This window comes from Bos mutus, chromosome 18, assembly GCF_027580195.1.
Source record: "Bos mutus isolate GX-2022 chromosome 18, NWIPB_WYAK_1.1, whole genome shotgun sequence".
Lineage (NCBI taxonomy): Eukaryota > Metazoa > Chordata > Mammalia > Artiodactyla > Bovidae > Bos > Bos mutus.
Genome location: NC_091634.1, coordinates 36,739,576 through 36,755,973, shown reverse-complemented (window position 1 = coordinate 36,755,973; position 16,398 = coordinate 36,739,576). Strand labels below are relative to the sequence as shown.

General features: G+C 50.0%; 1 protein-coding gene across 2 annotated transcripts; it reads left to right on the top strand.

Moving 5' to 3' along the window:
- Positions 1–9,071: 9,071 nt before the first annotated feature.
- SPMIP8 (sperm microtubule inner protein 8) lies at positions 9,072–15,396 on the top strand. 2 transcript variants are annotated; one of them, XM_005899897.3, is made up of 7 exons: positions 9,072–9,294; positions 12,333–12,394; positions 12,617–12,791; positions 13,202–13,263; positions 13,486–13,550; positions 13,904–13,936; positions 15,203–15,396. In XM_005899897.3, exons 1-7 carry the CDS (start codon positions 9,072–9,074, stop codon positions 15,231–15,233), a joined length of 651 nt encoding a protein of 216 aa, XP_005899959.2. In that variant the 3' UTR covers positions 15,234–15,396. The 2 variants fall into 2 exon arrangements, with proteins under 2 accessions (XP_005899959.2, XP_070242949.1); XM_070386848.1 differs by having other exon boundaries at positions 13,202–13,279; positions 13,400–13,550.
- Positions 15,397–16,398: the final 1,002 nt, after the last annotated feature.

Sequence of the window (16,398 nt, the reverse complement as noted above, 5' to 3'; positions counted from 1 at the left end):
CCTGACACCTGCAGGGGACAAAAGTCCTTCAGTATCCCCTGAGAGCTCGCGGTTGCTCCCACCTTTCATGGGCTGCTTTTGTGAGTCACATATTTCCCTTTTCACTCATCATCTTTAAAGTACATTTTTGCAATTATACTTCCAGGTATTTTCCTTATAGAAGCATTCAAGCCCACACATATATGTGTAAAGAGGTGGGTCATGATTGTGTTAGAGAAAAAGATGAAAAATATCCACATATCCATCCGTGTGTTGTGTAGTCACTTAAGTCGTGTCTGACTCTTTTGTGAGCCCATGAACTGTAACCACCAGGCTCCTCTGTCCACAGGATTTCCCAGGAAAGAATACTGGAGTGGGTAGCCATTTCCTTCTCCAGGGCATCTTCCCAACCCAGGGATTGAACCCGTGTCTCCTGCATTGCAGGCAGATTCTTTACTGCTGAGCCACCAGGGAAGCCTGTAGGAGGCTGGTTATTGGGAAGTACCTAATTGTTCATCTGTAAGCAGAGCACAGACTAAATAAATATCCAATAATGGAATATTATGGAGCCATTGATTTTAAATAGATCTATTTGAACTAACATGGAAAGACCTACATGCTCCGGACTCCAGTCATGAGCAAATCGAGTAAATGCTCTATGCCTCAGTTTGCTTGTCTATAAAATGGGGACGTGAATAGTAGCTATCTTGTGGAGATAATCGTGAGGATAAAACAAACTGATGAGAGTGACTGGCACATGATGAGAGCTTAATAAATGTTGGCTGTGACTATTATTGGATGTCAAGCAAAAATGCTAATTTTAGATTATCATGTTCAGCAGAACCCCATTATAAATTTTTTAAAATACATGATGAGCAGCATGTGAGTGGAAAATAACTTTTTTGTTTAATATATTATAAAAATTAATATATTTTCATGATTTAGAAAATTTTAAGATAAAATAACAGGCACCCTTTTTCGTGGTTTACTGTGATAGCTACCTTACATGGGTTCTGATTCTGGCTTTATACATCTTTAGGGAATGGGCAGCCCTGACCTTATGATTACACCCCCACAGGATGGCCCAGCCCAGCGAGTATCACACAGATCAATATATGCAAACTCCCAGCCCTTATAGGACCTTTTTGAGGCTGTGCTGGCATGGTGTGGCCTCCTTCCCCTGGCCATGGGCAGCCAAGGTATTAGAGTGCTTCTCTGTCCCTCCATTGCCAAGGACCCTGGTCCAGGGCTGCAAAGGGCAATCACAGGCCCAGGATCCCTGCCCCAGGGCCCAGCTCCACACTGCCTGCCCTTCTGCTCACAGCCCCGACTTCTGTCTCCACTCTGGCATCAGCGGCCCAACTCCTCCTAAGTGAAGCTATGGTTTGGGGACACCGCTCTTAGTGAGGGGGTCAGATCCCTGGCTCAGCTGCCAACAATGTGAACCTGGGCCAGACACGACATCTCTGGTCTTCCCTTTCCTTGTTGGGTGTGGGGGTGTCGACACTGATTTCCAAGGTTGGCAGAACCCCACATGGCATGTTTAGGATGGCAGATTTCACCACCCCAGCCAGGCACAGGCAGCTCCATAAGCCACGATCATTCATCCTTGTTCTCACCTCCGCCTCCTCCTCAGCCTCAGGAAAATAAGCATTTTTTCATCACCGCTTTATAGCTAAGGAAATGGAGGCACAGAGAGGTCAGGAGACCTGCCCAAAGTAACACAGCCAGTAAGTGACCCAGCTGCGCTTATGCTCAGTCTGGCCTGATTCCAAGTGTCCTACGTCTACCTGGAGGTGCTGACATTTGCCCAGGATTGGCTGCTTCTGCACCCCAGTGCTACGAGCCATTTCCCAGCAGGCAGCAATTCTGGCTTGTGTTTCTGAACCTTTTGGAAATGACTAGGGGAGCCTTCCCCACTCCAATTTTCCTTCTTTCCCCAGCCATTTCCTCCTGGATAGAAACACGTGCAGGTCCCTCCCGTCTTTTTGCCCTGTTGCTGCTGATTTCACATTGATGAGGGAGGCATAGGCAGGAAGGGGGCCTGGGAGTGATACTCAGAGCAACAATGGTACCTGGACCACCAGCCTTTCACAATCTTCCAGGGAAGCTGGGGGGATACAGATTCCTAGGCCCCTGTAAACACTCTGCAGGACCTGGAATCCATATTTCACAAGCTGCCTTGGAGATTCACTAAGGTTTGAGCCTCACAGGGAAAAATAGAAGCCTCAGGTTTCTAGCCTTGCCAGATTCTCCATGTCTAAATGCCTTGCTGGGAGAAGAGCATGGAAGGGGTCCCACAGAGCTGCCACCTCACCCTGAGTTACCTGCTCGGATGCCGTCCACCAGCCAGGACTTGCCTTCTTCCTGCTTCTCTCGGATGGCCTCTCAGACACAGCGGGGATTAATTGGCAGCAGCAGGGCCGTGTGCAAAGGATTAGGAGACTCTAGAGAGGGTGGGGAGGTGGTGGTGGAAGAGAGGCAATCGATGCCAAGGGAGCTGTCAGCAACCCCCCAGGGGCCAGCAGGGATCTGGGCCTCAGGGAAGGAGCTCTACGCGACCCTGGTTGGGGCATCATGATTCCCCATAGACCTTGGCCAACCCACCTAGTGATGGTAGGAGAATAACTGCTTACAGCCCCCAGGGGACCCTGGGAGACTCCTCAGGGTGACAGGGGCTCATCAGTCTCAGTCAGCAGTGGCAGCAGGCACATCCCAGCTCTCCAGCCCTAATGGAGGGACTCAAGCAGGGTCTTTCTGTCCCAGAATCTTCTGTAGCTTGGGCAGGGTCTCAGCACCCCTGCCTTGGGATCCATCAGAATGGCTGTAGTCCCAGGGCTGGGCCTTTAGGGAGGATCAAAGGACTGACTGCATTCAAGCCAGCCTCCTGAACTGAAGTCATACCCTAGAGGGGAGATGGTGATCTCAGGGGAGAAGGGGAGAGGAACAGAGACCCAGTGCAAAGGGGTTCAGTGAGGTGACAGGACCTGGGTGGGGGGCAGGGCGGTGGGCTGTTTAGCAAAAGGCAGGGGACTTAAAAAGCAGAGATATCACTTTGCCAACAATTTGTAGAGTCGAAGCTATGGTTTTTCCTGTAGTCATATACGGATGTGAGTTGGATCATAAAGAAGGCTGAGCACTGAAAAACTGATGCTTTCAAATTTTGCTGGAGAAGACTCTTGAGAGGCCCTTGGACTGCAAGAAGGTCAAACCAGTCAATCCTAAAGAAATCAACCCTGAATATTCATTGGAAGGAATGATGCTGAAGCTGAAGCTCCAATACTTTGGCCACCTGATGGGAAAAGCCCACTCATTGGAAAAGACCCTGATGCTGGGAAAGATTGAAGGCAAGAGGAGAAGAGGGCAAAAGAAGATGAGTCCACTGACTCAATGGACATGAGTTTGAGCAAGCTCCAGGAGATAATGGAGGACAGAGGAGCCTGGTGTACTGCAGTGCACAGACTCACAGAGAATCAGACATGACTTAGCGACTGAACAACAGGGGACTTGACTTGATTATCTACAACATTTCTCAACCTTGCCTGTGTGCCAGGCAGTGTGCCAGCCCCTGCACACTGAGAAAGATAGAAATCGGACCTGCCCTCACAAAGCTTCTGTTCCAACGGAAGATTCAGAAATAAAAAAATTAACAATGAATTTAAAAATATTGCAGATATGCTGAGTGCCATGAAAGAAACACACAGAAAAGAGACGTGTATGAGGTGGGGGTGGGCATAGGTGCCTCTACGCAGAGGCAAATATTTGAGCTGAGACGTAAGATTTAAGTGAATGGTGTTTCAGATAGAGGACACTGGAAGGGTGAATAGAGGTCCTGAGGCTGAAATAAGCTTGGATGCCCCTGAGGGACAAAGTGGGACCAGGGGCTTAGTGGGGGCAGGGGAGAGTGGTAGGAGATGAGGTCCAGCACAAATCACGTAGGGCCTGTAAGCCACAGTCAGAAGCTTGGGTTTTAGCTGATGGCCCATGGAAGCCCACGATGGTTCAGTTTAGAACAGGGGCCAGACACAATCTGTGAAGTTGCTCTCTGGTGGGCAGGTGTGGAAGCAAGAAACTAGTCAGGAGGTAGTGGAGGAGCAAGCCACTTTGTGACTGGATGACCCATGGGCTCTCCTTCTTATGCTAAAACTCAGATATGCAACTCACCCACAAGGCAACTGGTATCAGAGGATGCTCTTTCTGTCAGCAAGGTTGGACACCAATGGCAGAGCTCAAGGTGGCCCCAGCCGTGCTTTGTCAATACCTGGCTGCTGGGGATCAGCGCTCCTCCCCCAGGCATCTCCAGCCAGACCCCTTCTAGGAAGAGCCAGCTCTCCTACTCTTTCTGGGTGCCCAAGTGATGGCCTATATCATCGGTGACACCTCCTCAACAGAGGCCAGGGCAGAGATGATGAGGCTTGGACTAGGCTGGCAGGAGAGAGAAAAGGGGAGAGGAGGGAAGAGGGTGGTATTGAGGGTGTTCAGCTTGGGAAGAGTTTTGGGGGAAAGTCATGAGCTCCACTTGGTTACAATGTCTGAGAGACATCCGAGTGGAAGTGTGCAGTGGGTAGCAAGAGGTGTGTGAGTGTTGCGGTGGTGGCAGGGGTGGGGAGTGGGGTGGGGTTGGAGTTTAGGAGAGCCTGGAGATAGAAATTTTGGAGGCATCAGCTCAGCTTGTAAATGACAGTTAAAGTTGCAGGACTGATTGAATCCAGTGTAAAGAAGAGAAGGACCAAAGATGATGCCTGGAGCACACTGGCTTGGTGTGATTTGGGGAAAAGGAAGAGGGGCTGGGAAAGGAAACTGAAGGAGCCGCTGGGGAGGGAGTGGGAGGACCAAGAAGTGGAGTGTGCTGCAGCCAAGACAGGTGAGTGTATTGGGAAGAGGAGTGGTCTCCTGGGACCACCAGGTGAGCAGAGGCTGAGCTGTGCCCCCAGGCTGGGCAACCTGGAGCATGAAGCGTGGGCAGTGGGCAGAGTCAGGTGGGCCTGGCTGAAGAGTAATGGGCTCTAGGGTGAGGAAAGTGAATGGGGCTCAGCCACACCCCCATTGGATGACTCTCCTAAAAATATACACAGATAGTAAAAAGCCAGACTCAAAAGATCCCAATGGTTTGTGCATACAAAGCTCAGAAAGAGCATTATCAGCCTGTCTTGTCTATATGGCTGCAAACGTAGATAGTGAAACTACAAAGAGAAGCAGAGGGGGTCTTCCCTGGTAGTCCAGTGGTTAAGACTTCACCTTCCAATGCAGGGGGTGTGGGTTTGATCCCTGGTAGAGGAACTAAGATCTGCATGCCTCAGGGCCAAAAAACATAAGACAGAAGCAACATTGTAACAAATGCAATAAAGACTTTAAAAATGGTCCACATTGAAAAAATCTTAGGAATGAAAAAAAGAAAAGCAGTGGTTATACTACTCAGCCACCAGACTGGTTACTTCTTTCAGGAGGTGGGATTGGAAAAGGGGCTGTGGAAGCTCCTAGGGATTGGCAGGGCTCTAACATGTTTTCTTTAGCTGACCTCAATTTTTTAAAACATTATCGTAGTATAACTTGTATGCCATAAAATTCACCCATTTTAAGTGTACAGCTCAATGATTTTTAGTAAATTGACTGGACAATGCCACATCTACTTTCAAAAAATAAACTACTTCAGAGCATTTCCATCACCCCCAATAAGATCCTTCATGCTCATCGCTACTGATGCTGCTAAGTCGCTTCAGTCATGTCCGACGACCCCATAGACAGCAGCCCACTAGGCTCCCCCATCCCTGGGGTTCTCCAGGCAAGAACACTGGAGTGGGTTGCCATTTCCTTCACACGAAATGGCACGAAAGTGAAAAGGGAAAGTGAAGTCGCTCAGTCATGTCCGACTCTTAGCGACCCCATGGACTGCAGCCTACCAGGCTCCTCTGTCCATGGGATTTTCCAGGCAAGAGTACTGGAGTGGGGTGCCATTGCCTCCGTCATGCTCATTAGTCACTCCCCATTCCCACCCCCAGGCCCAGGCAACCACTAAAGTGTTTTCTGTCTCTAAAGATGTGCCTTTTCTAGACATCACACACAGATGGATTGTATAATGTGTAGAGTGTTTTTGTATTTGGTTTCTTTCATTTAATATAATGTTCTGATGGTCGTTCACAGTGTGGCATGTATTCATAATTCTTACCTTTTTCATTCCCAAGAGTATTCCATGGTATAGATATATCACAGTCTGTTTATCTATTCATTAGTCAACTTAAATTGTTTCCATATTTTGGCTATTATAATGAATGCTTCTATGAACATCTGCATGCAAGTCTTTGTGTGGACATATATTTCTCCTGGGAAGATTCTTAGGGGTAGAATTTCAGGGTCATATGGTAAATTTAAGGCTTCCCGGGTGGTGCTAATGGTAAAGAACCCACCTGCCAATGCAGGAGATGCAAGAGATGAAGGGTTCGATCCCTGGGTCGGGAAGATCCCCTGGAGAAGGAAATGGTAACCCACTCCAGTATTCTTGCCGGGAGAATCCCATGGGTGGAGGAAACTGGAGGGCTACAGTCCATGGTGTCACAAAGAGTCAGACATGACTAAAGCGAGTTAGCACACACACACACTCATGGTAAATCTATGTTTCATGTTTCAAGAGACTGCTACACTGTTTTGCCAAGTAGTACCCCTCAACTGGTGGTTACAAGTCTCACTTTTTCAGTCATGTCCGACTCTTTGCAACCCGGTGGACTGTAGCCCACCAGGCTCCTCATCATTCCATGGGATTTCCCAGGCAAGAATACTGGAGTGGGTTGCCATCTCCTTCTCCAGGGGATCTTCCCGACCCAGGGATCAAAGCTGGGTCTCCCGCATTTCAGGCAGATGCTTTACACTCTGAGCCACCAGGGAAGTCCAGTAATTATGAGTTATATTACATATTTAAGCACTTTTTAGATTTTGTTATTTTTTAAGATTTTTTTAACGTGGACCATTTTTAAAGTCTTTATTGAATTTGTTACAGTATTGTTTCTTCTTTTTTTTTTTATGTTTTGTTTTTTGGCTGGGAGGCATGCGGGATCTTAGCTCCCCAACCAGGGACTGAACCCACACCCCTTGCATTGGAAGTGCAGAGTCTTAATGACTGGACCGTCAAGGAACCCCTGGATTTTGTTAAATTTTTAACTTTAAAAGAGTGAAAAATTTTCAATGAGGTGGTGAATGAAGTCAACTCTAGGAAATTTTTCTCTAAGGGGTGGAACTTGGAGATGCTGCTCTGGGGGCTGGATGGAACACTACACTTGAGGAGGAGCAGCTAGGGAGCCAAATCCTACAGGAATCTCACAGCAGGGGTCCCACAGCCCATTAGGTTCAGCAAGTGGACAGGTGTATGCAAAGCACATGCCAAGATATGCAAATAAGTTAGTGTCTCCACAGGGTTCCCTCATGGGGCTGGAAGGATTTCCCACTTTCCGTAATTCTTTTTTTTTTTTGGCTGCACTATGTAATCTGCAAAGATCTTAATCCCCCGAACAGAGACTGAACCCAGGTCCACAGCAGTGAAAGCGCTGAGTCGTAACCACTGGGCTGCCCAGGGATCTCCCGCAGTGGTTCTGACCACTTCAGGGTGCTTGGCTTAGGCCCTCATGACCTCGCTTGGGGAAGGTGGGAGGGAAGCTGCAGGCCTACAGGGGGCTGGCCGTGGAGTATCACCTGCTAATCCCTGTCGTGCTGAGGCCACCAATCTCACTGATCCCCTTATGCTGACCCTGGATCCTGGCAGCCACTAATCTCCACCTCTGGAGCCTCAAGGACTGGCAGGCAGGGCAGTGCCCTCTTCTCTGAGGTTTGCAAGGAGAGAAACACCCTGCCAGTTCAGATACCCCTTCTGACAGGGCCCAGGACCCTTGCTTAACACAGATGGGAACTTTGAGGCCCAGAGAGAGACAGTGACTAGTCTAAGGTCACACAGCCTGCCCTGGCCAGCCCTACCATGGTTACCCCCAGGAAGCCCCAGCTCCTTGTCTGATTTTCTCAACATGCCCATCCTGTGTGAGCCCCAGAGACAAGCAACCTTCAGGCAGGCTGAACAAGGGGGCCAGTGTAAGGACCCAAGAGGGCAGCAGGCTCTTCTCCTCGGAGCCTGTGGTTGCCATGGTTGCCAAGGAGCCGATGCCCTCACAATGAGCCTACAATGGGCATTGTCTCTGCAGAATGTCCCTTGATTCTCCTGTCTCATAAGGCACTTGGGCCTGGCCCATCTCTCTACCTCTCTTCCCCACTGAGCAGGCAAGGGAGGAGAAATTCTCTATAAGCTTGTGCACCTGTGGCTGGTGGCCTGCAGGTGAGGTACTGTAAAGGTGGATGGGGGGCAAGGGGTCGCCCTCCCCCTCCTCTCACTGCTCCTGTTCCCTGTCCCTCCCTTCAAAGGCCCAGCCCCTGGAGCAGCTTCCCCATCCCGTCGTCATGCCCTCTCCCCACTAAAGGTCCTCTCTCCTCCTATCCACCTCCCTGTTGCCCTCCTCCATCTCTCACCTCCCACTAGGGTCAGAAAGGAAGCAACCGGACTCAAAAAATTCTGACTGAAGTTTAAATGACTCAAAGGCTCTGGGAATATCTGCTTTTTAAAAGGGAGCGCTGGAGAACCAGCCATATTTTTTCTACTTCATATCCATTATGTTTCTCCCCTTATTTAAAACTTCCCCATGTCTCCCTGTAGAATGTTGAGTAAATGCCAGGTACCTGAGCTAATGCCAGAAATCCATAATTAATTACCCAGAGGCAGGCTGAGCTCACTTCTGAACCCACTTGCTGCTGTTGCTTCCTGCTCATTATTGCAGAATAGACACAAATAGCATCTCTTTTAGACAATTCCCTGAAAGCCCCAGCCCCAGCCTCCCTCCACACACCCCCTCCTGTACGGACCTCTGCCAGAGCCCTTAGCACATGCTCTGTGAGTGTGTGTGTATCTGTGTGTGTCTGTGTGTTTCTGAGTGTCCCTGACCCCACCACAGCTCCTGGCTCACAGTAGGTGCTCAATACCTGTTGGATGACAAGTCAGCACTGGCCAAGTTTGTGTTCCCACACAGAAGGGTGTCTGCTTCAGGTGTCTCCGCCACCCAGCCATGGCCCGCATCATCGACCTGGTGCCCTGGGAGGATGGCTCCACCCACGTGTATGCATCCCCAGCCATCCTACTCCCCATGCCCCGGCGGCGCAACCAGCTGGCCGGCGTGAAACAGCAGCTCTACCACCCGGCCCTGCCCAGCCTGCGCCGCATGGACATGGACTCTGTCAAGGCCTGCCTTTCCGACGAGCACTGCCAGTCCACCACCTACTGCCGCAAAGGTTGGGCCACCTGGCCGCTGCGGTGGCCCCTCGGGGCCTTAGGGGAAGGTGTGGATGGTTTGGAGGAGAAAGATCTCAGAGGGAGAAGCCAGGAGTGGCAGATGAAAGGCTTAGAGGGACTAGTCCCAGCTCTGCTCCTCCTTGCCTGAGAATCCTCCGGGTCTGAGCCTCTGTTTCCCTATCAGTAAAATGGGAACTCTAACAGGGTGGCCTCTCAGGGCTATTGGGAGATTGTTGTTGTTCAGTCGATAAGTCAGGAATGACTTTTTACAACCCTGTGGGGGTCCTCCACTACCTCCTGGAGTTTGTTCAAATTCTTGTTCATTGAGTCGATGATGCTATCTAACCATCTCATCATCGGCTGCTCCCTTCTCCTATGCCTTCAGTCTTTCCCAGCATCAGGATCTTTTCCAATGAGTGATGTCTTCGTATCTGGTGGCCAAAGTATTGGAGCTTTAACTTCAGCATCAGTCCTTCCAATGAATATTCAGGACTGATTTCCTTTAGGATCAACTGGTTTGAGATTAACTTTGTGAGATTAAATTGTGAGATTAAAGTGAGATAAGGCATGAGAAGTCCTTAGAATAGTGCCTGGCACATACTATGTGTTCAACAATAATGTTGTTATTCATGGAGAGAGAACAGCAGAGATCAGCAGTGCAGGAAGAGGAAGAATAATAACAGCAGTAATAATTTCTGCCCAGTTATCTCTCCCTTTGAAAAAGGAAGAGAAAGATACCTGTCATGAAAGAGAGGGGAACATGGAAGCCTCTGGGGTTAAGGACTACACGGGGCTAAGGAAGAACTCTTCACTGGCTGAGAAGCTTGGGCACTGAGATAGGGGTGTCACACAGATGCCCACATGCATGCATTTCAGCACATTTATTCATTGCCCTCTTTGTACTTGAGTCTGTACTTGAGTTTGTACTTTGTACAAAGGCCTTCTAGCTAGAGGGAGCAGCAGATACCGAGGCCTGGAGGGGAAAAGCTGCTCAAGGTGTTGGTGAACTTGAGGGATTTGGTTGGGCCCAAGGACAAAGTACATGGGGGCAGCAGGAGCTGTGGCTGGTGGTGTGGGGAACACAGCTCAGTGAGGGCCCTGTCATTGAGCTCAGCAATCTGGACTTTCTTGGGAGGTAGATAAGAACCCCTGAAGACTTTAAATAGGAAAGAGGTCTGAGCATTGGGGTGTCAGGGAGGGGGTGACCAAGAAGGACTAGAAGTGGATAATAGGGAGGGGTTAGTGGTTAGGACACTGGGAGGGACCACAGCCTTCAGGAGGTAGTGACTATGTCTTGGACATGGGGGAGGGATTTGGAAGGTATTTAGGAGATAAAGGAATAGGACTTGGTACCAGTGTAAGTAGAGGGGTAAGAGTGGGGAGTCCAGGGTGACACCCAGGTTCAGGCTTGGGTGACAGATGGAGTGAGCCTGTCAGAGAGGATAGGGGGCTCTCCAGAGGTCCCACAGAGACCCCTGCAGGGCCAAGAGGGAAAACACAAATAGGGGAAGTGGGTAGGGAAGCAGTGGGGGGTGGGGTGAAAGTGAGGTGGGGCCCCCTCACCCGCCCCTCTATAAAGGGGAGCAGCTATAGGGTCCCCCCTGACTGCTGTGTGGGAAGGGTCAGCACAGGTCTACCAATTTTCTAGTTCCCAGGAGAAGCCAGGAATCTAGATTTATAGGGAGAGCTCTTGATTTAGATATGCATTTTATTGCAAGTAAGTTTTAATCAAAGCAATGGAGCCACAGGTTCAAAATGTTATAACAATGCACTTTTTAAAAATTCTTGCTCCTCCTCATTCCCCTCATTCTCACCTACAGGTAACCACTCTGAGTTCCTGTTGTATCTTTTCATTCTTTACTATGGCAAATACAAATCTGTTCTTTTCCTCTCCAACTTTTTTTTTATTACGAACATATTCAAACATAGAGGAAAGTTGAAAGACTAGTATTTTGAACCTTTATTACCTTCTACCTGCTTCAATTAATGTTTTACCTTATTTATTTTCTCTCTCTCTCTCATACTCACACACACACACAGAGACACTCACACACACTTTAGCAATCAGTTTCCAGTGATAAAAACAACTTCCTACATGACTCCCTACTATTATCACATTTAGGAAAATTAAAGATAATTCCCTAACATCCAATATTCAGTCCATATTAAAATGTCCCCAGTTATCCCCAAAGATGTCTTTTACAACTGTTAAAACATTTTTGGAACCAGGATTTGATCTAGGATTGTGCCTTGCAATTGCTTGTCATGTCTCTTGGGCCTTAGTCTAGAACCAATCTAACCACTTTCCATTTTTCCCTCATAATATCGACTTTTTAAGAAATCCAAAACAGTTGTGTTGTAGACAAGTCTTACATCGTGAATTTGAGTAGTTCTTTCCTTACAGTGTTGTTTACCTTGATAGTCTAGTTTCTGTAAACCAGGAATTAGGTGTAGAGGCTTGACTGTAAAAGCTTTCACAAGTTTTGAATGCCATATTTGCCATGATGGCTCGGCAGGGGGCGCTTAACATCAAACAGACTATTAGTGGTGCTGTTTGATGACGTGGTTAGGTGATGACCTAAATGTATATTCTTGTTTGCCTCCAATCGTCTCAATTTTAGTCTTTAAAGACAAAGGTAGCACATGGCATATACTCTTCTGTACCTTGGAAGTTCTTGAATCAAGAACTTTATTTGTAATCAAGGCATAGTGAGGATGCATGATGGTTTATTTAACTAGTCGTTTAATGACAGACACTTGGGTTTTTTCCAGTCATTTTCTATTATAATACAAACAACGCTGAAATGAGTAAACTTTATACCCACATCATTTCCCAGTTGTGCAAAATATAAAATAGAATAAATTCCCAGAAGTAGGAGTATAGGGTCGAAATATATGTGTATTTATAGTTCTGATAGATAATGCCAATTTCTTTCCATAGGCTCAAATTAATTTATTATCCCCTCTGGCAATGTATGGCAATGACCCTGTTTCTGATAACTGCACTAACTCCTCTCCCTCTCTCTCTCTCCTTCAGATGGCTTTGATAATGCCTACTTCACACTTCTCGGTGTCCCCAACAAACCCCTGCAGTGCTTGGTGAGCGTCCTTTTCCCCTGGTTTGCCCTGGAGAGAGGACCAGAAGGTCCTCTGTGCACCCAGCACCAAGCACCTCCGGTCCCAATCTCCATTCCGCTCACTTTCTCAGCTACCTCTCTGGGACCCTACCCTGCCCTTCCCATCTCTTTGAGGGGCTTCGGGAGCCCCCTGGGTCAGATGGTTCGAGTGCGCCCGGCTCCCTGACTTCCTTCCTCCTGGCAGGACATCACGGAGACCGGCCAGAGGCTCCGAAACAGGTACCACGAGGGAAAGCTGGCTCCCATCGCACCGGGCATCAACAGGGTCGACTGGCCCTGCTTCACGCGCGCCATCGAGGACTGGTCCCGATTCGTGTCCTCCGCGGGAGAGTTTAAGCTGCCCTGCGCGAGCAAGAAGGGTCAGTCTAACCGCGCGGAGGATGCCCTAGGGCGGGAGAGACAACTGAGCCGCTGGGTCCATAGAGCTGGGACCCCGAGCGCTGACCAAAGAAGAGCAGGGGGTTTCCTGGGTGAAATCTGAAAAAGACAGGGGACTAGCAGCAGCCGCGGCACTCAGAGGGTGCTGCACGCGGACCGGTTGAGGTTTACAGAGGCGGGGCTTATATTGGGGAGGGGGCGGTGCCAGGTCCGAGCAGTGGGAGCCAGTGGGGCGGAGGTGGAGGGCAGGCGGAACAAAGTCCGGAGGTGGGACTGGTTCCTCGAGCGGGCGTGAGGCGTGGCTTGACCTAGGGGCGGGGATCAGGTAAGAGCCGGGGCGCGGGCTTGCTCAGGGAGGGTGTGGGGCCGGAGACCAGCGGTCTTTTCGCAGTCGAGAGCTTCAGCGGCTATGCGGTGCGGTACTTGAAGCCGGAGGTGACCCAGAGCTGGCGGGTAGGAAGGGCTGCTCGCCGACCGGTCCCTGAGGACGCCGGGGTGGAGGAGGAGCTGCTAACACGGGGGTCGGGGAGGGGGAGAAGAGACCCGGACTAAGGTCTCCGACAGCCCAGAAGGCCAAGATCTCCGGCAGTCAGCAATGTTTGGGGCGTCGGAGAGGGGCGATGTCCGTGTCCCCCCCTCCTCAGTAGACACCCCCATCCCTCTGGCCCGCCCCAGTTCTGTCTTAACCAGAATCCCAGTCTGGACCGCTATGGACAGAAGCCCCTGCCTTTCGATTCCCTGTAAGTGACCCCGCACAGACCCCGGGGGGGACCCCATACCTGGGAAGGAGGCTGGGGTCTTGGCAGCTTTCACCAGCACATACCAAGTGGCCCTTGAAAATGTGAGACCTCGAAAGCATCGATTGGCTCCAAAATACCACAAGAAAACTGCAATTTCAAAATGAGTAAATGTTTAATTCCTACCAAACGGAGCATCTTGTCATCCAGTCCCTAGCAACTCCACCCTTTCAGAGTGGAGGCGTTTGGGTGGGGCGAAGGTGCAGTGTAATTCTGGTGGGATGGCACCTCCCGACGTGGCGGTTCCCAGAGAGGATCACTCTTCTCCGCCTCGGCCTCACCCTCCTCTATTTCAGGAATGCTTTCCGACGTTTCGGCTCCAACTACAGGTAAGGCCCCAACTGCAGGAGGCGGGGAATGACCCCGTCCCGCCCAGCCCCATCTGGCCACGCCTCCGGTGGGACGGCGCTTGGCGTCCACAGTCCTCAGGCCATGCTCAGATCCCTCTCCACTCGCAGAGCCTCTTGTGGGAGTTCCCGGGGTATTTGTACCCTCCTGGGTGATGTCAAGAGGATTCGAAGGGCTTCCCCCTAGAGAGATCCTCTCCAGGCAAAAGTGCAGCCTATTGGGAGGTGGAGGGAGCAGTTATCAGCCCCTCAGTCGTGTCCGACTCTTTGCGACGACCCCGTAGACTGCAGCACGCCAGGTTTCCCTGTCCTTCACCATCTCCCGGAGTTTACTCAAACTCATGTCCACTCGATTTGGCCCAGTCAGGACAAAAGACAAAGATGGGGAGTAGCGGGGTGGGGGTTTACCTGGACAAAGAGCAGGGGCGGAAATAGTACAGAGATGTATAAGGAATATGTTGGAAAAAGCCAAGAATTTGCCTTCCAGGAGGCAGGTAAGGTGGTAGGGACTGGGACTAGTGTTCCCAATAGGAGAATTCGAGATACTCAAGCACCTTCATAACTTGGCTCCCACCTCTCCAGTCCCATTCCCTACACTTCAGCGGTACCAGACTCCTGGGGGCAACCCAAACCACCCACACAATGGAGCACTCCACATCTTTGCTTGTGCTGTTTCAGCACCTAGATGATCCTTCCATCTCTACCTGGAAAACTCCTCCTTACTCTTTAAAGCCCAACCCAGATGTCCCATCCTTCTTGAAGTCTTCTCTGACCTTCTGCCCCTCCCCTCCAACTCAAACCACCCCCCTCCAGAGGGTCACCTCATGTGCATCCCTCTCTATTTTGGAGCACACAGACTATTGCATTATAATGCCACATTGATGAAAGTTTCTCTTCTCTCACCTACCCTTGCACATAGAAGGGAATGCTATCTATTTTTATACTAGTATATAATGCCTCCCAGAGTAGGTTCACTAAATGATTGAAAAATGAGTCAGATTCACAGGAGATAAGAATGAGGCAAATTGGAAATGGGGCTTTAAAATCAAAGGGATGAGCCAAAAATATATGAAAGGAAATAGGGAGCCAGTGAAGGCTCTTGAGCCGTAAGAGACAGGATGGAAGCTGTTTTCAGAGCCTTGAAGGCAGGTAGATAGGTTTTGTGAGGAATACCTAGAGAAAGACAACCTGATTTTTTTCCCCAGGACACCCTGGAGGCCCCCATCTCACCCATGTTTCTTTTCACAGTCGTGTCAACTATCTGACCCCCTGGCATTAATCTGTGAAAAGGAGGCTGACACCTGGGCTGCCTAACTGTGCCACTCGCGTTCCCCAGCAGGACAAGGGTATATGGTGGCCATACCCATTTCCCTAAGTAGAAATAAACCTTACACTCCACAGGGAGGCACCCAACCCCTGTGTGTGTGTGTGTGTGTGTGTGTGTGTGTGTGTGTTGCAAAGGCCGGGGGAGGATCAGGACCTCAGGATGATGATATTTACCCTAACCTGCCTCCTGCCAGCTCCTCAAGGACTGATGGGGTCTAGGAAAGATGTATCTGGTGACCCCAGGCAGAGAGTCAGGGTCTAAGCCCCAAGCCCCAGCTGGGGATGAGGTGCAAACTCAGGCCAGGAATTAGGTTCTCTCTGTGCCCCTGTCCACTGCTTATAGGCCTGCAGGCAAGCCCCTTCCGCCTCAGACTCTGAACTTGAGTCAAAAAGAGAAAAGAGAGGGCACAAAAGGGATTTAAGACCCCTCTCTCAGAAGCCCTTGCCATACCAATATATGCTGGGGGGCTTCCCTGGGCCTGGGTCCCCTTGAAGAAGTGGAGTCAGGCCCTGGAGGTTTGGCCTAGGGCCTCGATTCATGGTGAAGCAACACAGTGTAACCCTCCTCATCACCTGCAGTGTAGAAGTAAGGCGAGGTGCCTGAGGCCACTCAGAGAAGGTTTCCTCTGCCCAGAGCATTGCCAATGAATATACCATAGAAACAAAAGTTATTTGCTCTGTCCACAAAGCTTCAGGACTAGTTCTGATTGCCTACCAACCTATAGAAAGGAGGTCTGATGCCCTGCAGACAGCCATGGGTGTTCCTGGGCCAAGTCCAAAATAACCCTGCTCAAAGGGGGAAAGAAGAATGTCTCGGCGTGGCTGGGGTTAGAGCAGCCATCCTCGGCACTTAGCTCCAGGATCTTCCAAAGACCATCCCACCTGTGGCCAGTCCGCAAGGACAGACCCAAGTCAGGGTCAGTAGCCACCAGGCTCACGAGGTGTTTGAACAGGACTTCTGACACTATTATGATCTGGGACTTCAGGGATCCACAAACCTTCCGAAATCATGTGCAAAGCCATGGGTCCACTCACATGTGCATTTTCCATGGAAAATCTCCTGGTTTTCACTTGATTCTCAGGAGAGTCAGTGCCCGCAAAGGTTAGGAAACCCTGAC

Excerpts from the sequence above, each read along its gene's own strand:
- SPMIP8 (XM_070386848.1), top strand. The coding sequence starts at position 9,072 with ATGGCCCGCATCATCGACCTGGTGCCCTGGGAGGATGGCTCCACCCAC. Across the intron at positions 13,280-13,399 it reads GCGGGTAGGAAGGGCTGCTC|TCAGCAATGTTTGGGGCGTC; the intron begins GCCGACCGGTCC and ends GATCTCCGGCAG. Across the intron at positions 13,551-13,903 it reads CCCCTGCCTTTCGATTCCCT|GAATGCTTTCCGACGTTTCG; the intron begins GTAAGTGACCCC and ends CCTCTATTTCAG.